The 21,555-nt window shown below is 43.4% G+C and overlaps 1 protein-coding gene across 2 annotated transcripts in view; it reads left to right on the top strand.

The window, feature by feature from the left end:
• The window catches only part of LOC111960649 (endothelin-converting enzyme 2-like), a 62,760-nt gene extending 43,453 nt beyond the window's left edge, over nucleotides 1-19,307 (top strand). The window contains exons 6-20 of one of the 2 annotated variants that reach the window (XM_023982756.2): nucleotides 1,463-1,587; nucleotides 4,675-4,821; nucleotides 5,095-5,160; nucleotides 6,413-6,601; nucleotides 11,251-11,393; nucleotides 12,568-12,682; nucleotides 13,031-13,141; nucleotides 13,817-13,915; nucleotides 14,202-14,279; nucleotides 14,465-14,568; nucleotides 14,887-14,997; nucleotides 15,071-15,138; nucleotides 15,300-15,490; nucleotides 15,886-15,981; nucleotides 16,394-19,307. In XM_023982756.2, coding sequence (XP_023838524.1) covers nucleotides 1,463-1,587; nucleotides 4,675-4,821; nucleotides 5,095-5,160; nucleotides 6,413-6,601; nucleotides 11,251-11,393; nucleotides 12,568-12,682; nucleotides 13,031-13,141; nucleotides 13,817-13,915; nucleotides 14,202-14,279; nucleotides 14,465-14,568; nucleotides 14,887-14,997; nucleotides 15,071-15,138; nucleotides 15,300-15,490; nucleotides 15,886-15,981; nucleotides 16,394-16,570 — 1,820 coding nt within the window. In that variant the 3' untranslated portion in view covers nucleotides 16,571-19,307. Of the gene's footprint in view, nucleotides 1-1,462; nucleotides 1,592-4,674; nucleotides 4,822-5,094; nucleotides 5,161-6,412; nucleotides 6,602-11,250; nucleotides 11,394-12,567; nucleotides 12,683-13,030; nucleotides 13,142-13,816; nucleotides 13,916-14,201; nucleotides 14,280-14,464; nucleotides 14,569-14,886; nucleotides 14,998-15,070; nucleotides 15,139-15,299; nucleotides 15,491-15,885; nucleotides 15,982-16,393 lie in introns of both variants that reach the window. The other variant, XM_070438525.1, reaches the window with a different exon arrangement.
• Nucleotides 19,308-21,555: the final 2,248 nt, after the last annotated feature.

Raw genomic sequence — 21,555 nt, 5'->3', positions numbered from 1 at the left:
GGCAGCAGGGTGGAGGCACGTTTCTAATCAAGATATGAATTCACTAGTTGGTCCTTGGTCGCGTTAGCATGGCTAGAGCAGTGTTGCCTGTCCTCCTGTGGATGTAGTATTCTTTGGCCTTGGTTGGGTCTAAGAAGGGAGTAGTGATCTTCAGTACAGCTGGGTAAAGAATGCCGAACTTGGTGTCCAGACAGCGATGTAGGAGCCCCCTCACCTCGTTGACTGACCTCTTCTTCATGACTGCCGCCGTGTAGTCCGGGTAAATGTGAATATTCTGGCTGTCGTGGGTGATGGGAGCCGCTCGCACTGCCTTACGGAAGACATCCTCCTTCTCCTGAAGGTAGTGGAATTGAACTACTATGGGTCTGGGCGGATACCCATTCTTTGGTGCAGACTGTATGCTTTTGTGCGCACGGTCAAGGGTGGGGGCGTAATCGAGGCCAAGAATTTCCTGTAGCAGTTTAGCTATGGACAGGGTAGGCCGCATTCCGCCTACGGTCTCGAGTCCATCTCTCACGCCGAAAATGCGACCGTTCCACCGGCGCTGTCCGTTCTGAAGGTCCTCGACCTTGGAAGTGAGTTTGACGACATCTGATGATAGCTGGGTGACTTGCTCTTCCAGTGTCACCACTTTGTCTGAGTAAATATTTGCACCATCTACCACGCTATTCAGACGGGTGTCATGTCGCGCCAAGTCTTTGTTAACGGAGTCGAACTTTATGTTGACCTCGGTGGCAAGAATAGCTATTTGTGCGGATAGGTCAGTGGATAATGACTCCACCTTAGCCAGCACAGTCTGTTCAGATGTAATGATAGCCGCATTACCATGGCTAGTTCGGGGGGATCAGAGTCCGTGTCAGCTGAGCCCGAGGCTTCAGCAGAGGCCTGCTCCTTTGTGGCCCACGGCCTGTTATTGTCTCGACATTTTACGATTAGAAGGCCAAATATTTCAGGGAAAAAAAGACAGATTAGAAAATTGGGTTTGATTCCAAATTGTTACAAAATTAACATGGTGGGGAGGTATTAATAGTAAATTGTTCGCCCTGGATCGGAGCACCGAGAAAACGCGTCTTTACATGTTGCTGCTCACCAGCTCCCCCCGGTTTACCGTTTTATCTGTGGATTAATTGTTGGAGTAGAGGACATTGTGCATTTCAGTTAAAATACCAACCCAATGTTTATATCCCAGGACAAATTAGCTAGCAACAGCAAGCTAGCTAGCTAAATTGCAATACATGTTTAATGCTTTTCAACTTGTCCCCAAATGAATATAATTGGTTCAGAGTTTGTTTTTGATATTTCAACCTGCGTGTCCTGATCGTGTCTGGTGTGGGGGTACAAAATCAACATGCATGCGTCCGGTTTGGTCAGCATGTCACACAATCACATTAGCCTCTGTTCTCCTCCTCCTCATCCAACTTTTCATCTTCTTCCCTCCCCCTCTTTTTTTCTACTTCTTTAGAGAACGGCACGTTCAACTCCAGCAGTGATGCCGAGAAGAAGACTCAGTTCTACTACCTGTCCTGTCTCAACGAGCAGCGCATCGAGGAGCTGGGAGCCACGCCCCTCATTGACCTCATCGCAAAAGCACGTTGCTTCAGACCCCCGCCCCCTTCACACACAGCACAGCACACACACACACACACACACACACAACACACACACACACACCACACACACACACACACACACACACAACACGGCACACACACCACCCCCACACACACACACACACACAGGTTGCATCCCAATAATCTCTAATTTCTCCAAAAGTTTGTATCCTTCAAGGATTTGAAAGGGAATGGCTTGTATATGGAAACTCCCTCTAGGACAGTGGCCACCAACCTTTTCTGAGTCAAGATCCCTTTCTAAGTCAAAATGCAAGCCTATGCAACATTAATAAATGAAAAACAGTTCTGTAGCAATGAGGTTTGTGTAGTAGGCTATAGACACAGTACATTATCACTGCATATTGGCTATGCTTGAATTGCCCTGCCAATATTGATCTTCTCAGACCACTGTATATGATCACACTGGTAACAGATAATTTGTTGTACTACTTGTGAGGCACAGCTAAGTGAGCATAATATATATCTATATATACAGTTGAAGTCGGAAGTTTACATACACCTTACCAAAATACATTTAAACTCAGTTTTTCATAATTCCTGACATTTAATCCTAGTAAATCCTAGTAAAAATTTCCTGTTTTAGATCAGTTAGGATCACCACTTTATTTTAAGAATGTGAAATGTCGGAATAATAGTAGAGAGAATTATTTATTTCATCACATTCCCAGTGGGTCAGAAGTTTACATACAATCAATTAGTATTTGGTAGCATTGCCTTTAAATTGTTTAACTTAGGTCAAACATTTCAGGTAGCCTTCCACACGGTTCCCACAATAGATTGTGTAGATTTTGGCCCATTCCTCCTGACAGAGCTGGTGTAACGGAGTCAGGTTTGTAGACCTCTTTGCTCATACATGCTTTTTCAGTTCTGCCCACAAATTTTTTATAGGATTGAGGTCAGGGCTTTGTGATGGCCACTCCAATACCTTGACTTGGTTGTCCTTGAGCCATTTTGCCACAACTTTGGAAGTATGCTAGGGGTCATTGTCCATTTGGAAGACCCATTTGCGACCAAGCTTTAACTTCCTGACTGATGTCTTGAGATGTTGCTTCAATATATCCACATAATTTTCCATCCTCATAAAGCCATCTATTTTGTGAAGTGCACCTGCAGCAAAGCAACCCCCACAACATGATGCTGCCACCCCCGTGCTTCACGGTTGGGATGGTGTTCTTCAGCTTGCAAGCGTCCCCCTTTTCCCTCCAAACATAATGATGGTCATTATGGCCAAACAGTTCTATTTTTGTTTCATCAGACGAGAGGACATTTCTCCAAAAAGTACGATCTTTGTCCCCATGTGCAATTGCAAACCGTAGTCTGGCTTTTTTATGGCGGTTTTGGAGCAGTGGCTTCTTCCTTGCTGAGCAGCCTTTCAGGTTAGGGTTATCGATATAGGACTCATTTTACTGTGGATATAGATGCGTTTGTACCTGTTTCTTTCAGCATCTTCAGAATGCTGTTGTTCTGGGATTGATTTGCACTTTTCGCACCAAAGTACGTTCATCTCTAGGAGACAGAAAGCGTCTCCTTCCTGAGCGGTTTGACGGCTGCGTGGTCCCATGGTGTTTATACTTGCGTACTATTGTTTGTACAGATGAACGTGGTACCCTCAGGCGTTTGGAAATTGCTCCCAAAAATGAAAATTAGGTCTTGGCTGATTTCTTTTGATTTCCCCATGATGTCAAACAGTGGCACAGAGTTTGAAGGTAGACCTTGAAATACATTCACAGGTACACCTCCAATTGACTCAAATTATGTCAATTAGCCTATCAGAAGCTTCTAAAGCCATGACATAATTTTCTGGATTTTTCCAAGCTGTTTGAAGGCACAGTCAACTTAGTGTATGTAAACTTCTGACCCACTGGAATTGTGATACAGTGAAATATCAGTTAAATAATCTGTCTGTAAACAATTGTTGGAAAAATGACTTGTGTCATGCACAAAGTAGATGTCCTAACTGACTTGCCAAAACTATAGTTTGATAAGAAGAAATTTGTGGAGTTGTTGAAAAATGAGAAAAACGAGACTCCAACCTAAGTGTATGTAAACTTCCGACTTCAACTGTATGTATGTATGTATGTATGTATGTATATATATACAGTGGAGAGAACAAGTATTTGATACACTGCCAATTTTGCAGGTTTTCCTACTTACAAAGCATGTAGAGGTCTGTAATTTTTATCATAGGTACACTTCAACTGTGAGAGAAGGAATCTAAAACAAAAATCCAGAAAATCACATTGTATGATTTTTAATTAATTGATTTGCATTTTATTGCATGACATAAGTATTTGATACATCAGAAAAGCAGAACTGAATATTTGGTACAGAAACCTTAGTTTGCAATTACAGAGATCATACGTTTCCTGTAGTTCTTGAGCCGGAATTCTTACTGGTTGGTAGGTGATCAAATACTTATGTCATGCAATAAAATGCAAATTAATTACTTAAAAATCATACAATGTGATTTTCTGGATTTTTTCTCACAGTTGAAGTGTACCTATGATAAAAATGACAGACCTCTACATGCTTTGTAAGTAGGAAAACCTGCAAAATCGGCAGTGTATCAAATACTTGTTCTCCCCACTGTATATATAATATTTCATTTTATTGGCATCTTATGGTCTGTCTGAGAGGAGGGAGGGAGCAGCGGTGCGGCTGTGTCTCACCCCGACTTACAGTCCCTTCGCTCTCCCTCCGTCCGCTGAGAAAAGGGGACACAGTCTTCCAGCTGATGGCGAAACTCAAGTACCACTCATGCACCAATTCATGTTGTTACTCCTATGACCATAGAACGTGAAATATACCATTTTTTTTAAAGGCACAAGCCGCTAATAATAACAGCACAAGCTTATCGGAAACACTTTGCAATACTCATTCATTGCAGCTGCAGTGCTGGTTGTCGTGTGAGTGGAAGTAAGAAGAACACACATTTTTGTTGGCTTATAAAGGTGTTGAACAAAGTGTTGCCATAAAAATAGCAGCTCTTTTCTGTATTCGTTGAGTCTCTCTAGCGTGTGTGTCTGTATGTGTGTGTTTGCAGACAGGTGGCTGGAACATCACAGGGCCCTGGGAGAAGGACAACTTCATGGAGGTGCTGAAGACAGTGTCGGGCCCCTACCGTGCCCAGCCCTTCTTCACCATCGGAGTCAGCGTGGACCCCAAGAACTCCAACAGTAACGTCATCCAGGTCAGCTGCTCTGGCTCTTTTGAAATGAAAACACATGTTCTAGCATACACAAACAAACATATAGGCATGCATGCATAGACACAGACAGACACACGCGGGCACACGTAGACAGACGTACGCATGCACGTGCACATGCGCACACACACACACACACATTTTAAGCTTTTGTATAATAACAGGTGCCGAATATGATAGTGAATGGACTCCGCACACTGCAATTCATTCTCCCTTATGATTGGTTTGTTTGCTCACCTCTTGATGCATTTCTGCCAGGTGGATCAATCGGGGCTGTTCCTCCCCTCGCGGGACTATTACCTCAACAAGACAGCCAATGAGAAGGTGAGTAAAGATCAGGTGGGTGGGGGCCAGCCAGTACATGTGTGGTCTTTTCCTACCTATGGCTGTCAACATGAGGTACCATAATAAATTAAAATACAGTAAATTACTGTCACAGGAAGCTGCTGAGTGGAGGACGGCTCAAAATAATGTCTGGAATTGGAAACCATGTGTTTGATTTGTTGGATACCATTCCATTAATTCTGTTCCAGCGATTACTATGAGCCTGTCTTCCCCAGTTTATTTATTTTCCAAAGCTTAGGAATTTCGTTCAGCATTTCAACATCATTAAAACACAAAATATCATCATGTCACCATACATGTACTGTCTGCAGAAGATGGCGGCTTCCCCTCCGTATGTATCTGCACAGGATTCTGTGGAGGGGGTCATCCATTATCTGTTTATCTAAACGTTGACGTGTATCTTGTTGTTCCATTCTAATTTACCCTCCTAATTTACCCTATAGCCTGTCACAAATCTCTCTGACCCAACCCAGCATATTTTAGCAGGGTGGTGGTCACATTACAACAAACTAGAAAGAATTGACAACAAAACATCATTGTCAATTCATAGTCAACATAGCTACTAGAACTAACGCGTTAGTAAACCCGCTACAATCATGCAGTACAGTGTAGTCCGCAGCAATCAGTTTAGCAGTTACATCAGCGAGCCCCGGTGGCAATACATTAATCCACCAAAAGCTTACCTTGACAGTGTTGGATAGCCATAGCCAGCTAGCTAACACAGCATCACTCTCTGTTTGAGCCAGGTGTTTAAGTAGGCTAAACTAGCTAGCTACATTTGACACTAGCTAAGTAAATGAAAATGAAGAAAAAAATACTATGAAATATAGATAACTCTCACTCTCTCTTTGTTCAAACTGTTCAACTATTGTCTTTCTCTCTTTTTGAGCTAACTACTCACCACATTTTATGCACTCCAGTGCTAGCTAGCTGTAGCTTATGCTTTCAGTACTAGATGCATTATCTGATCCTTTTATTGGGAGGACAACATATCAGTTCATGCTGCAAGAGCTCTGAGAGGTTGGAGGAAGTCCTCCGGAAGATGTCATAATTACTGTAGCAGGCCTAAAACAAAATCCAGGTGGAGGATTTGCAATGAAAAACGAAAACGGGCGTTTCTCATTGAGCAAATTCAGATTGTACCTCCCCGTTTCACTCTGCTTTGCACCGTTGTCTTCCATTTGGTGGCAAGTGAACACGACCCTGAGCTTAATCCTGTGTCCCCTCCCAGGTGTTGAAGGCATATCTGGACTACATGGTGGAGCTGAGCCTGCTATTGGGGGGGGATAAGAACTCCACACAAAGCCAGATGCAGCAGATCCTAGACTTTGAAACGGCGCTCGCCAACATCACCGTACCGCCGGACGAACTTCGCGATGAGGAGAAGATCTACCACAAGATCACCATCGCCGAACTGCAGGTGTGTATGTGTCTGTTAGGTGGGGGATTACAGAGAGAACATGTGCACTTCCATGTGCAAGCAGTTACTTGGATGTGAGTATGTATGAGAGAGAGAGGTACATATGTGAGGTGGATTTTTTGTGAGGTGGATTTTGAGTGGATCAGAACCCCATGCCATCAGATCAGGCTGTAAAGTTTGTTCTTAATCAAATACAGTCTGTTCCCACATTTTCTTCTGTCTCCATTACAGTGTCAAAACATGCATGGCTTTTTCTCACAGCCTATCCCACACCAACTCACCACCACCTTCTGAAAGCATCTTCACACCTTAGTCTGTGTTGTATCCCTCCTCCGAGGACTATTCTACTCTGCCTCTCCTGCAGTCCTCTTTTTTTGTTTTTGAATGTTCCCCTGGTTGCCAAGGTGACTGTTGCCAAGAGCTGTTGCTAAGCCCTTCTATCTCCAAGGCAGCAGCAGAACTGCAGAGAGACGGTGGAGGGAATGCTAGTGGTTGGTGGACATGGAGGAGCTTTTCATCAACAAACAGAGATTGAATGAATGGAGAGACAGTTGAGATGGTTCTCTGTTTCATAGGAATTGAAAGTCATCATTTGTAGAATGGGTTGAATCAGTGTAATGGGTAGATGGTGTATTCCTCTGAGATTTGAATGTAATAACTCTAGAAAATCAGTCTGTTAATCTTAAGCCTGCAAACACAGTCGAGTTGATAAGGCATGACTTTGAATGGCAATGTCGTAGATCCTTTGTTCTGTTTCTGATGGTTCTAAACACTGGATCATTACATTACATCTCCAGGGTCATGTTCATTTGGCACCAAACAGAAGCAAATGGATTAAAACAGGAAAGACTAGCAGGACTTGTCCAATAAGAAACACACATTTTCGTTGTCTGTTGCAAAAAACAACTTAAATGGGGAGTAAGCGATCGATGAGCAAAGCTTTTAATGATGACACGACAGGCCCCTAACCTTTTCTACTACAACTCCGGAATACATAGACATACTGTAAATGAATGGGAGCTACTATGATCCTATCCTTACTAGTGTTGCACATTACACCGAAACGGTTCTTCTATCAAATGTGTCTCACGTTTGCAAGTCAACTAAATGTATTGAACTTATTAGAAAAATGTATTTGTCAAAGTTTATCATAAGACATTAACAGAATGCATTGTATTCCCTGCAACTTTCTGAAGAGGCAACCATACTGGAATGCCCCTTTCTGTGAGGGTGCGGTGCGCATATGTTTACCACTTTGTGTAACCGTTAGCGATGATAATGACAACCGTCTTCGGGTAGATGGAAAGGCCCTAAACCTCAATTAAAAGTTAAGTACAAAGTAGCATATGCCTACATGGCAGAATAAGGATTATTTGTATCAATACAGTGGCCACATGATCTGGAAACTCCATCACATCGCTAAATACCGATAATCAAAAAATCAAAAAACGGTGTTAAGTGCAAGGACACTTGAATTAAAGGGTATATTTCGGACCTCAAAAGTGGACCCAAATATCAAATCATTTCTGGGTAACAATTCAAGTCGAACTGACAGCGTTCTAACTACTTTGCAGACAATCATAACATCAGTAAATAATATCAAATTCCCAGTTCATGCTTAAAAACAGGTTTTAAAAATAGCTTCTATTTAACTCCAAATTCCATGATGTGAAGTAAAACATTTATTGGCAGAATAGATGGATGCAGTTCAATGCATGATTCATATAATTCACCAATACATTTCTTGGTAGTCCAAACATATTTTTATCAGGTTGTAAATCACAGCTGGCCTGGTACTTTGTTTGCTGCCTCCATTCTGGATGCACTGTTTCAGGTTCAATGACTCAATATTTTGAACAAAAACGGACGACTTTAGCTAAGGCTGGGAATGTCAATACAATCAAGCTAGCAAGGGCTAGCGCAGGCTAACAGGCTAGCGCACGTGTCAAACACAAGGGCCGGGGGCCAAATAGGACACACAAGCGAGTACAAATGAGTCAACAGTTGAGTCATCTACTATATGATATTACAGCCTGATGCGCTCGCATCGGTGTGTCCCATTTACAGTCCGCAGTGGATGGGAAAGTGTACAGACACATGCCAAGGTCCTAGCTAGGCTACTGTCCAGTTTGGGTCGCAGTTGCATGTTTAAAAAAAAAATCTGTCCCGTGAATTCATTGTGTTTTTTCAATATGGACCATGTGTTGAGTTTGACACCCCTGGGCTAGCGTATTTATTTAGCAAGCTAAAAACACCGAACTTAGCTAGCTAGCTGCTGGGAGGATGGCATGTCATTGGAGGAGTGAGTGAGTGACCAACTTTTGGTCATTCGTCATTCGACGATGTCGCAGCACCTGGATCAGAGAGTGATCCTCCTTGCTCTTCTCATCTGCCTGACACCAACACCAGGCAAACTGACACCAAAGGCCTGTACAGGCTCCTCCGACCTGGTCAACGAGTGTGGCTCTCCACCCGTGTTCTTCCCTTAAAGGTGGACTTGCGGAAGCTCGCTCCACGCTACATAGGACCATTCAAGATCCTGAGTTGCATCAACCCAGTCACCTATCGTCTCCAGCCTCCCAGGTCTATGAGGGTCTGTCCATCCTTCCATGTCTCCCGTCTCAAGCTGGTAAGGACCAGTCTCTTCTCTCCCCCCACACCTGCCCCTCCGCCTCCTCGACTTGTTGATGGACGGCGGGCCTACACTGTCCTGCGTCTGTTGGAGGCTCGTCGGGTCCGAGGCACCCTGCAGTACCTGGTGGACTGGGAGGGCTACGGCCTCCCGGCCAAGGATCGAGCGTGGGTGCCTGACCTAGACATCCTGGATCCGGGACTCATGGTGGTAGCCCTGGCTCCGCGGCTGGAGCCGCTCCTAGAAGGGGGGGTACTGTCATGGTTCCACCTGTCACCAGAGGGCGGCGCTAAGAGTGTGCAAAGCTGTCATCAAGGCAAAGGGTGGCTACTTTGAAGAATATAAAATATATTTTGATTTGTTTAACACTTTTTTGGTTAGTACATTATTCCATGTGTGTTATTTCATAGTTTTGATGTCTTCACTATTATTATACAATGTAGAAAATAGTAAAAAATAAAGAAAAACCCTTGAATGACTAGGTGTGTCTGAACTTTTGACTGGTACTGTATGTGTAGAATCATTTTTTATTTAGAGTGGGCCATAATTATACATCCGACAACGCTTTTCCCACTGTTCATTTTCATGCCAGCCAGGTAGGTAATGTGCTTTATTTTAGGAAAGTTGAGAAATAAATATAGTATGCCTAGGCTATAGAAAACTAGTGGGATCCTCCTCTTTTTAATAGAGGCCATCAAAACTCTGTTTTCTCACATAATTGCATAGCATAACCTATAGAAATGTTGGCAACATGGGTTAATAGGAACACTTATTTCATTCCATGCATCAAGCAGCTTTGAGAAGCTGGCTCTCGTTGCCCAACAGGTGATCCTATCCCGCTTAAACTCTGAATGCCAGGGCTCTCATGAAGTGTTTGATTTAATTTTCGATTGCATTTGCATTGATGTCAGAGGGAATAGACAATAGAGCGTTGAGTTCCAGGCCATTAGCTACCCGCATCAGAATGCAGTTTTGGAGATGCTTAGTTACGGTCACATGGAATTTGACGGCAGTCATGGCTCGTGACTGTTGTTGTGGCGGTAATATATATTGTGTCAAAATTCTGGTATTGTGACAACACTAATTCTTAAACATGTTACAATGCATCATAAGGATTGTCAGAAAAAACAGGTAGTCATACTATATTTGTACAATTTTATTTAACCTTTATTTAACTAGGCAAGTTAGTATTTACTGTACTTTTTTTGTGCATTAAAGACCAAACAACTAGACAACAGCCTCCATCCCATCATCTTTCTCCCTCCCTGCTCTGTGCTCGGCTCCCACGTTCTGGATTAAAGCAGTGGGATGTGGGTCTGAGGATGAGGGCTGAGGATTTTACTGTAATACCCCTACAGACCCTCCAGGATAGGGGCGGCTGTGATTGCGTCTGGGACCTGGAATGCAAATATATGAGGGCTGCAGGGTCCTCACTGTTTTGTCTCTCGCTCTCGCTCTCTCTCTGTCTAAATATTATGGATCATTTGGTTCAGTTTGAAGGAATAGTTTACAAATCAAAGGTTGCGTTCAGATTCTCTACCCTTCTCCAAAAGTGTGCACTTGTTCACTCCCACTAATGCATTTAAAATCATTGGATTGGATCAAGCATGGCTGGAGGGAATGTCCACCATATTCCTTACACCAGTGTATTAGTGCAAACTTCGGGAGAAGTGTAGAGAATTGGAATGTAGCCTAAATCACACAAAAAAATGTAAGTTTGTCAGACTGTTTCAGTCTGAAATGCAGTCTACTGTTCTTGCCAGATGGTATTGTGGTTAGTCCACCATCTATATGGAGGGAATTCCCACTGCTTAAAAAACAAAACAATGTTGAGATCTGTTGTGTGGATCCAACAATATGCCTCGTGAATTGAATAGATACAAAATTGTGTCTAAATGAAAAGATGCAGTTATGTGGGACACTTTTGACTTCTGAAAATGTCTAAAAACATTGTTTTTGTGTTGAACTGTCTTTTTCATAAGGTTGACCCCTGACCTCTAACCTCTCTCGTCCTCAGCTGTTGGCTCCGGCAGTGGACTGGCTGGACTACCTGTCCTCTGCCCTGTCCCCTCTGGAACTGAACGACACAGAGCCTGTTGTGCTATATGCCAAAGAGTACTTGCAGCAGGTGTCTGACCTGATCAACAAGACCGAGCGCAGGTAAGGACCTGGACGGAACTCAACCTGGTCGTACTTATCCCCCGTCAGCCAAAGGTCAGGTCACGTGGTCAGGAAATACTCCAAGGTCCATCCGTAACACATTGTGACATAGCTGAATCGGCAGCCATGCACCATATTAAGGGACAGAGGTTTTTCCTGACCGGATGACCTGACAAGGAAAAACTCCTGCACTCCCGTTTTTTTGTCATGTCTTGTCCTGGAGGCAGAACTGTGCGATTTTTGCTACACAAGGTTAGGTTTAAAATGTACTGACTTTGTGGCTGCGCCAGCAACTGACAATTCCGCAGAGCTGCCTCCAGAACAAGATTCAGGACAAAAAACACGAACCTGCTATAATACACCCCATAGGAGAACATTTGGCAAGTCTTTTTCTCTTGATTTTCTGATTGTAAACTCGTTTTCTTATTAACAAGACTTCATATAACCAGATTACAATTAAGGGGTCTCTTTTACAACCATGTAAATAAAATTAAATCAAATTTGTGCCGAATACAACAGTGAAATGCTTACTTACAAGCCCTTAACCAACAATGCAGTTTAAGAAAAATACATACAAAAAAATAAAATAAAAGTAACCAATAATTAAAGAGCAGCAGTAAAATAACAATAGCGAGGCTATATACAGGGGGGTACCGGTACAGAGTCAATGTGCGGGGGCACCGGTTAGTTGAGGTAATATGTACATGTACAGTGGTTGCTCAACTAAAAGTTTTGCGATATCTTCTATTATTCTACAATGTAGAAAATAGTAAAAATAAAGAAAACCATTGAAAGAAGAGGTGTGTCAACTTTTGACTGGTACTGAATATTGCTGTGTATTTAAAAAAAAAGTTACCTTTATTTAACTAGGCAAGTAAGTTAAGAACAAATTCTTATTTACAATGACGGCCTACATTATGCATATGGCCTTCATAGAAAGTGTTACCAAAATTCCTTATACAACCTGACCTGACCATAACATCATGAAATATTTCATAATAACGTCCCTGCAACCCGTTTTGGCCATAAGGAAGCACAGTCATTGGATTGCCCCAACCATTGACTGTAGTTGCTTTTTCTTTTCTTATCCTTGTCACCAACTTGTCCTCATGTTGCCTCTTCCTCCCATCTCTCCCTGTTTCTCTCTGTCTCTTCTGTCTCTCCCCGCCCTCAGCCTGCTCAACAACTACATGATCTGGAACCTGGTGCAGAAAGGAGCGTCCAGTCTGGACCAGCGCTTTGAGAACGCCCAGGACAAGCTGCTGGAGAGCCTGTATGGAACCAAGAAGGTGTGTTTTTAGGGTCCTACTTTTTGGCTCCGGTTAAAAGTAGTGCCCTAGGGATAACCCTGCTTCAGGAAATGCCTTGTTAAGGGCCAGTTTCCCAAACACAGATAAAGCCTAGTCCTCGACTCAAAAGGAATTTCAATGGAGATTCTCTGTCGAGCATGCTTTTTAGTCCAGGACTAGGCTTAATCTGTGTCAGGGTAACGAGACCTGGTGATTTTTATGTGAGACTGTTTGGGCTCATAGCAAGGAATGCGTGCTGCCTCAGCACAGTAAACAGCTGGTGAGAAACTTATCACGGTTGTGTGTGTGTGTGTGTGTGTGTGTGTTTGTGTGTGTGTGTTCGCTCAGTCCTGCACACCTCGATGGCAGACCTGCATTGGGAACACAGATGACACGCTCGGCTTCGCCCTGGGAGCACTCTTTGTCAAAGCGACGTTTGATAAACACAGCAAAGAGATTGTGAGTATAATAGGCGCACAACTGCATTTGAGTCGATTCAAGTGTTTTACCATGGTGAACAATCCATGACTGTCCCCTAGTGGTTACCATGTGTAGGCCTAATGAAAGGTAATCATATCATCTTATATTTGCTAGGATATTATTAAATGTTCATGACTAATCTATTTTAAATGCTTATAAATGTTTATGAATACTTATAAATGCTTTGTATAATGTTATAAATGCTTATGAATTGTACAGATTATAATGTTCATATATTTCCTGTAAATTATTATAAATGTTTACAATGAATTAAATACTAATTTAGTAATAGTTCCCTGTCCTGCAGAGGGGAGAGACAAATATAGAGAGAGTAGAGACTGGATGAAAGGAGAGAAAAAACATGCTATTAAATTGGAGAGATTGTTATTGGGTAGAGAAAAGAGGGGCAAGTAGAAGAGAGAGACATGGAAGGGGAGAGAGAGGAGGCACAGACGAAGGACTGGTAGTTTTATGCAGGTTGGAAATAGACTGTCACGTGCAAGTGTTCTTGGTTTTATGATAATTCGCGAGGGATGGGCTGGTTCAGATTGCCGCGGGTATTTAGTCCATATCTAAGTGTAATTGTAAAAGAAGGATCTACATCATCTTTCCCTCTTTCTTGCATTTAATGTCTGTCTCTCACCCCACAATAAGGCAGAGGGGATGATCAATGAAATCCGTACTGCCTTCAAAGATGCTCTTGATCACCTCAAGTGGATGGACAAACAAACGCGTCAGGCAGCCAAAGACAAGGTCAGAGATGATGTCACCTACTGGATAGGCTATGTATGGGTGCCAGAGGCTATCTATGTCTGTGAAAGAATGTGTTTGTGTGTGCGCGCGCCCGCACGTGCATACCTGTGCACACCTGTTGCACATGTAAGAGAGAGAGGACAGGGAGGGAGTAATATGTGTTTACAGGTTACAATACAGTAGTTAGCTCTCTTTTTCCAGACCTCCAAATGTTGAAACCAGGAAGTTTCTTGTCCCCTTCCTCCATCTTGCCCTCTCTTATCCCTTTTGCTCTCTTGGTCTTCAGGCAGACGCCATCTACGACATGATTGGATTCCCTGACTTCATCCTGGAACCCAAAGAACTGGATGATGTTTATGATGGGGTGAGTTAGTACCTTTTGTTGAGATGTGTCATGATTGAACACCATACATTGAACCCCATACATTGAACCCTGTGATTTCTTCAAACAAGTTGAAGGTGAAATGACAAGGACACCTTTTAATGTTTCTAATCAGTGAGTCATTCTTTATTGCCCGTCTTTCTGTCTATGTCTGTCTCTCTCCACAGTATGACGTCTCGGAAGAAAACTTCTTCCAGAACGCACTCAACTTCTACAATTTCTCCGCCAGGGTGATGGCCGATCAGCTCCGCAAGCCGCCCAACAGAGACCAGTGAGTCTTCATCAGCCGCACTCATCATCATTATCAACATCACCATCGTCATTTGATCTGGAATTGCGCTCTATTCCCTATAAAGTGCACAAATTTGACTCTGGTCAAACACTACATTAATTTGGATGCGTTTTGCTCCAGTGTTGTCTGGTGTCACGGAGGACAGGCTCATTGTATTGGCTTGAACACAATGAATGGAACGGTATCAAACACATACTATTCCATTTAGCCCATTTCAGAATGACAATTAGTCATCCTATTCTCACCAGCATTCACAGGTTTGCTATTTTATACACATCTCTGCCACCTTCCTTCTAGATGGAGTATGACCCCTCCCACAGTCAACGCCTACTACATGCCCACCAAGAATGGCATTGTCTTCCCAGCTGGAATCCTTCAGGCACCCTTTTATGCTCAGGATCACCCCAAGTGAGTGTGTGTGTGTGTATGTGCACGTATGTGTGCTCGCTTGCTTTTCTGACCCCATGTGAATTCTCTGCAGAGCACTGAACTTCGGGGGGATCGGAGTGGTGATGGGACACGAGCTCACTCATGCCTTTGATGACCAAGGTTGGTGTCCACATTTAACAGATTCCACAGAACTCATGGACTCATCCTCACAAAAACACCAACTGACCAACGCACACTAGCATGCATGCACAGACATGATTACTAGGTGTGCATGTTTGTAAAGATGTTGCATTTTTTAAAGATGATTTTTCCTTAATCAGGCAGGGAATACGACAAAGACGGGAACCTTCGACCGTGGTGGCAAAATTCCTCTGTGGAAGCATTTAAGAACCGCACGGAATGCATGGTAGAGCAGTACAACGGGTTTACAATCAATGGGGAGCATATAAATGGCAAGCAGACGCTGGGAGAGAACATTGCTGACAACGGAGGCCTAAAGGCAGCCTATAAGGTGAGTAGGTCTCCCTACTTGATAATGCGTTACATTTAGTTGCTCACATACTGTCTATGTAGTAACTTATTCATCACTGTAATAATTATTAACTAGTAAAGTTCAGTTATTTTGTAACAGTAATGGGGTTGAGCAGTTATAGCTCAACCCATTACTGCCAAATCCATTGCTATGTATTTATAAAGCAATTGCATAGTTGCTACTATGTAACAACATGTTACTATGATGTTTTTACTACAGTTATTACGGTGTTATTTCACATGGTGTCAGTGGTGGGATCCTGGACAGCGTGACTCTTATTATACTATACAATAGTCTTACTTTACTTCACCTCAGGGCCATCAGAGTGGCGGATAATGTTATTATTATTTAAAAAAATGTCCTGTTGTGTTCAGGCGTACCAGGCGTGGGTGCAGGAGAACGGTGAGGAGAAGAGGCTGCCAGCGGTCAACCTGACCAATGACCAACTATTCTTTGTGGGATTTGCCCAGGTAGGTGATGGGAGTGTCAACTAGATGTGTTACACACATCCTGATAAAGTTCACGTATCAAATACTCATGATTAGGGCTCAGGGTTTGCATGACAACATCATAAGCTATAAAACTAGGGGCCCGAGTTTTTCTAGTCAGGTCACGCTCTCAGGATGAACTCCTGGTCCTACATCATGATATAAGACAAGGGGGTGAAATGAGAGGGAATTCACATGCATTTGGGTGTGAAAGTAAGAGTGGAATATTATTACTACTGTTGGAGAAGTGGATGTACAAACGTGAGTACAAACGAATAAAACACCATTTTGGAAACAGAATGAGTATAATATGCAACAGTTGGGAAGATAGAGAGGAGAATAATCTAGCTGCTGCCTGTTTTATTTATCGGGAGACCCTTTCTTCTTCTCTCAGGTGTGGTGTTCCGTGCGAACCCCGGAGAGTGCCCACGAAGGACTCATGACGGACCCCCACAGCCCCCCAAAATACCGTGTCATCGGGACCCTTTCCAACTCGCCAGACTTTGCTGAGCACTTCCAATGCCCCACTGGCTCCCCTATGAACTCGGGTCACCGCTGCGTGGTGTGGTAGGGCCTTAGAGAACCAGTGGGGGGTGCTGTCTGTGGAAGCTGCTTGAAGAATCAAGAGGAGGAGGAAGAGAACCTCGAACTAATCATCTGACGTTTTTTCTCCTAGTTTTCTTTTCTTTGTACATGATGCTGGATTACTAGCGGTTTGTAGGTAGAGCAGGACAGACTCATGTGAGCGAGAGGGAGGAACGTGGAGAGAAATGTTGTAATCTGCTGATGTGTGTGTAATTCCAGTGTTATGTTTTTTTTTCCTCTTTCCCCACCCCCCCTCCACCGGTGAGGCACAAAGGCACGTTTTATTTATTATTTGCTGGACTTGGTAGGGGGCCGGGGAGGAGGAGCCACTATAGACTGTCTATCCCCTCCCCTTTCTCTATGCTACTGTGTTGTCGCTGTACTCGCTGTGTGTCCTGTTTACAATTTAAACCAGAGCCCTCTATCGACTGAGGGCTCTCACTGAAACCACTGTAACATCACAGGATGCGTTCAGCTGCCTTTGTGACATCGCAGGAAGCGCAGGAACTTGGCTGTGGCATCACAGGATGGGTTCAGCTGCCTCTATGACCTCACAGGAAGTGCAGAAACTTCACTGTGATTGAACATTTGTATATGGCTATATCTCAAATGTCATCCCTATTCCCTATATTACTTACTTGCCTTGAGGCACATAAGGCTTCCACAAGAGAGCACCACTGCTTCCGGCCTGCATTCCTTATATAGTATACACACAGTCCAATGTGGCTGATGGAGCCATATAGACTCAGCTCTCCCTCTATCTCTGTTGCTTCACAGGAAGTGCACTGGCATCTGTGGGTCCTCACAGACACCACTCGGCTCCCTCTGTGACATCACAATGAATCCGCAGAATGTGCTTCACTGTGACCTCATAGCAGGGGTGAGGATCTTAATATTCAAAATATACAAAATCAAAATCATCATATACAAAATCAATGGACAGGTGAAAGCAATATTGAAGCCTACTGATAGGCCTTGCCACCATATTGCGTATAGCTATCCCATTTCTTAAAGATTGGTGGAGAGCAGTTTGAGTACATAGAAAGGATACATAGGAAAGCCACTTAACAATGTTGATCCAACCAGGAGTAGGGTGACGTTGCCCCTAGATGCTGATCTTGGTTCAATTTAGCATTTTCCACAATAATGGTTAAGATTAGGAATAGGGGAGGGAGAGCTGATCGTAGATCTGTATTTAAGGGAAACGTCACACTGAAGCATCCAACCACAAGATGAGCAGAGGTCCACCTGGGACCTAGAGACAGTGCTGGACTGGCTGTGACTCCGGTTGTCGGGACACTCACCACTCGCTTACCTGTGTGTTTTAGTTGTTGTTGTTTTTTTAGTTTTTTTTATTGGCATATTCTGAAGTTGACAAAGTTAAAATGACATTCTCATTTTTAAAACTGCTTTTTGCCAAAGATATTATTATTATTTTTTTTTTTTCTCCCTAGTGTCCAGTTGATTCTTTGTTTCTCTGTACGCTAAGGGAGTGAAGTTCCGTATGTGTGTATGAACAGCCTTCGAAGCTTGTTTGATGTTTACTATGTTTAAGCTGTCGGCTTCATTGCAAAAGGACAGTTTGTGCATGTGTGTGTGTGTATGCTTGTGGTTGTGTGGGCGTGTGTGTGTGTATGTGAGCTTGTATGTATATGTACACGTGTGCATATGTTTGCAGATTGCTTTGATACTTCATCCCCACTTACGTTAGAATATCAACAATGTCGAGACAGCTGCAGTGATTTCACCTCACATTCCAAAAAAACATTTGAAATGACTGGATATGTCGAAGAAGAGATATGTTCCTAAAGAACTCCTTGTTTGTACATCCTCTACTCCAAAGTGCTGCAGACTGTCTTTTCGTGAGGTAGGGTGGGCACAGGATACCTTTGTTCATCTGGATATTGTTGGACTCTCGTTCAATCGAGCTACGTTACTGTTTTATCTCGACTTGCTCCTGTCTGCACTTTGCAAAGTTGTTTCACTAGAAGATGTGGAGACGTGTCATTACTCACGAGCATACTAGTACTGCACCCCGCCACACTATACACCAAATCCTAACCCCATACAGGACAATCCCATTGTATCACGACAGGTGGAGCCACTCCAATGCTACACTAGTCCTTCAATGTAGACGGAGTTGTGCTATCTAATGTAAGACAATGAGGTTTAACCAATCACAGTCAGTTGATATTGGCTGCAATCAGAAGCCCTCCTGTTAGGTGAACTGCTCTGGAAAGATCTGCCATTCAATTTCACAACAATAAAGTAGGCTGATGATTCATCCTCCCAGTTCATTATAACGGTCAATATCGTACATTTTGTGGAATCAAATATCTAACACAGAGAGTTAGCTATGTCTATTATGCACTACACATTTAGAATTGAGCGTTGTGCCCTCCAAACTCCATGACGAGGTACACACGGCCAGGGGTTAGAAGTCAGGGGGAAGTGCTTACACATAGATGGTTGGTCCGGGTTAGCCTTAAATATTTACTTCATGAAATACACAGGTCTATATTTAAAGTGCAAGCAAAAATTATAACTTGAAAGTGTGTGAAAGCCTTTAATTAGCCAGCTAATGCCATTAAGTGTTCTCTATTTGGTCTGATGTGCTGTGTACCTGTCTGTCTCTGTCACTCCACAATTCTCTTCTTTCTTCAGACATCTAGTCATATACTTTTCACACTATCTGAACTGTATTAAAGCCTGGTGAAGAGAAAGCTATCATTTTACTTATTTACTTACTTAGGCTGTTTTATTCCTATGTGGAACATTATGCTATAAGCTACTGGCCCGCATTTCTAGGAGATGAGTTGTTGAAATTAAAAACTGAAGTCAAAATAACCTCACTTTAGTGACTTTTAAGGTCCATTTTGAGCTTTGATTGTAGAAACAGGGCTGCCAGCGAGACTAGGCTATACCACCAGGGTTGTGTTCATTAGGGGATGCAACGGAAAACATAAAAAAAATGTTTTGCAATGTAAAAATGAAAATGAGCATTTGTTATTGGAACAAGTCCAGGCGGTTCCTCACTGTTTCAGTCCATTTTCTTCTGTTTGGTGCCTAATGAACACTGTCCTGTCAGTCAGCACCTGCCTAGCGACTTGCTACTGCCTCTTTCCATCTCTCAGTGAGAAACAACGAAGCCAGTCTGCTGTCAAGCGATCACGGTCTGAAAAAAACCTGTCTCAGGACAGGGAACATACATACATACAGCAGGCAGTCACTTCTGTGTCTTAAGTATGTCCCAACTGTATCTGGCATGGGAAGACTTGTGCGAGCGCTGGTGTGCCATCCTGAACAAATGCTCTATGGATTTAATGACATTACCTGTTGAGCAGTTGACGAAGGATTGTATTGAAATGGATAACACGATTGAAGAGAATCGCACAGCTCTGCAAGGAGATGTAAATGATGGCATATTCAATGAACTGATGAAAAATAATCAACGACTCCAGGACAAGTTGTCTACAGAAATAAAGGAGCATAAAATCAAGAAATTCACCCAAGACAAAGTCTACTTCTGGGGAAACCCTGATGAAAAAGGTCCTGCTCCTCCTCTCCATGACAGACGTTGGAGGGTGTCCACTTACTTCTATCCACCCCCGTCTGACCAACGCTCTACAACCAGCGCCTCATCCGCTTCCAGTGCCAGTTTGAGCCCTGCCCATGTCTCCTTGCTTAATAAAGGGTTATCTTTTGTGCCTACAACTCATGGCAACGATTACAATGTTATGGTAGACATGTTTAAGTTTTTTAGAGACATCCGTTTTAAGGGAATAATTTAGCTCCCCTAATCGTGGTATTTCTACTGAACATGTAGGTTCCTCACATGCACATACTCTGACTCCTTTTAGAAGTAATTAGTTATTTGTTATTTTGTACCTCCATTTTGTAGTTATTTTGTACCTCCAGCCAATCACAATCACGCTATGGAGACATATTGCAGACTTGTTGAAAAATATGTTGTTCATCTCCTTAAGAACAAACAGGAATACATAAACTCAGCTGTGTTTATTTTCAGCAAACTTGACATATGTTCATACAAATATTTACACAACAAGATTCAACAACTGAGACATAAACTGAACAAGTTCCACAGACAGAAATGGAATAATGTGTCCCTGAACAAAGGGCTGGTCAAAATCAAAAGTAACAGTCAGTGTCTGGTGTGGCCACTAGCTACATTAAGTACTGCAGTGACTCTCCTAATGGACTGCACCAGATTTGCCAGTWCTTGCTGTGAGATGTTACCCCACTTTTCCACGAAGGCACCTGCAAGTTCCCGGACATTTCTTGGGGGGAATGGCCCTAGCCCTCACCCTCCGATCCAAAAGGTCCCAGACGTGCTCAATGGGATTGAGATCCGGGCTCTTCGCTGGCCATGGCAGAACACTGACATTCCTGTCTTGCAGGAAATCACACACGGAACAAGGAGTATGGTTGGTGGCATTGTCATGCTGGAGGGTCATGTCAGGATGAGCCTGCAGAAAGGGTACCACATGAGAGAGGAGAATGTCTTCCCTGTAAGCACAGCGTTGAGATTGCCTGCAATGACAACAAGCTCAGTCCGATGATGCTGTGACACACCGCCCCAGACCATGACGACCCTCCACCTCCAAATCGATCCCGCTCCAGAGTACAGGCCTCGGTGTACGCTCATTCCTTCGAGATAAACGTGAATCCGACCATCCCCCTGGTGAGACAAAACGCTACTCGTCAGTGAAGAGCCCTTTTTGCCAGTCCTGTCTGGTCCAGCGACAGTGGGTTTGTGCCCATAGGCGGCGTTGTTGCCGGTGATGTCTGGTGAGGACCTGCCTTACAACAGGCCTACAAGCCCTCAGTCCAGCCTCTCTCAGCCTATTGCGAACAGTCTGAGCACTGATGGAGGGATTGTGCGTTCCTGGTGTAACTCGGGCAGTTGTTGTTGCCATCCTGTACCTGTCCCGCAGGTGTGATGTTCGGATG

Source organism: Salvelinus sp. IW2-2015, linkage group LG4p (genome assembly GCF_002910315.2).
Source record: "Salvelinus sp. IW2-2015 linkage group LG4p, ASM291031v2, whole genome shotgun sequence".
Classification (NCBI taxonomy): domain Eukaryota; kingdom Metazoa; phylum Chordata; class Actinopteri; order Salmoniformes; family Salmonidae; genus Salvelinus; species Salvelinus sp. IW2-2015.
The sequence above is the reverse complement of the archived record's forward strand: the minus strand, read 5'-3'. Positions and strand labels throughout refer to the sequence as shown.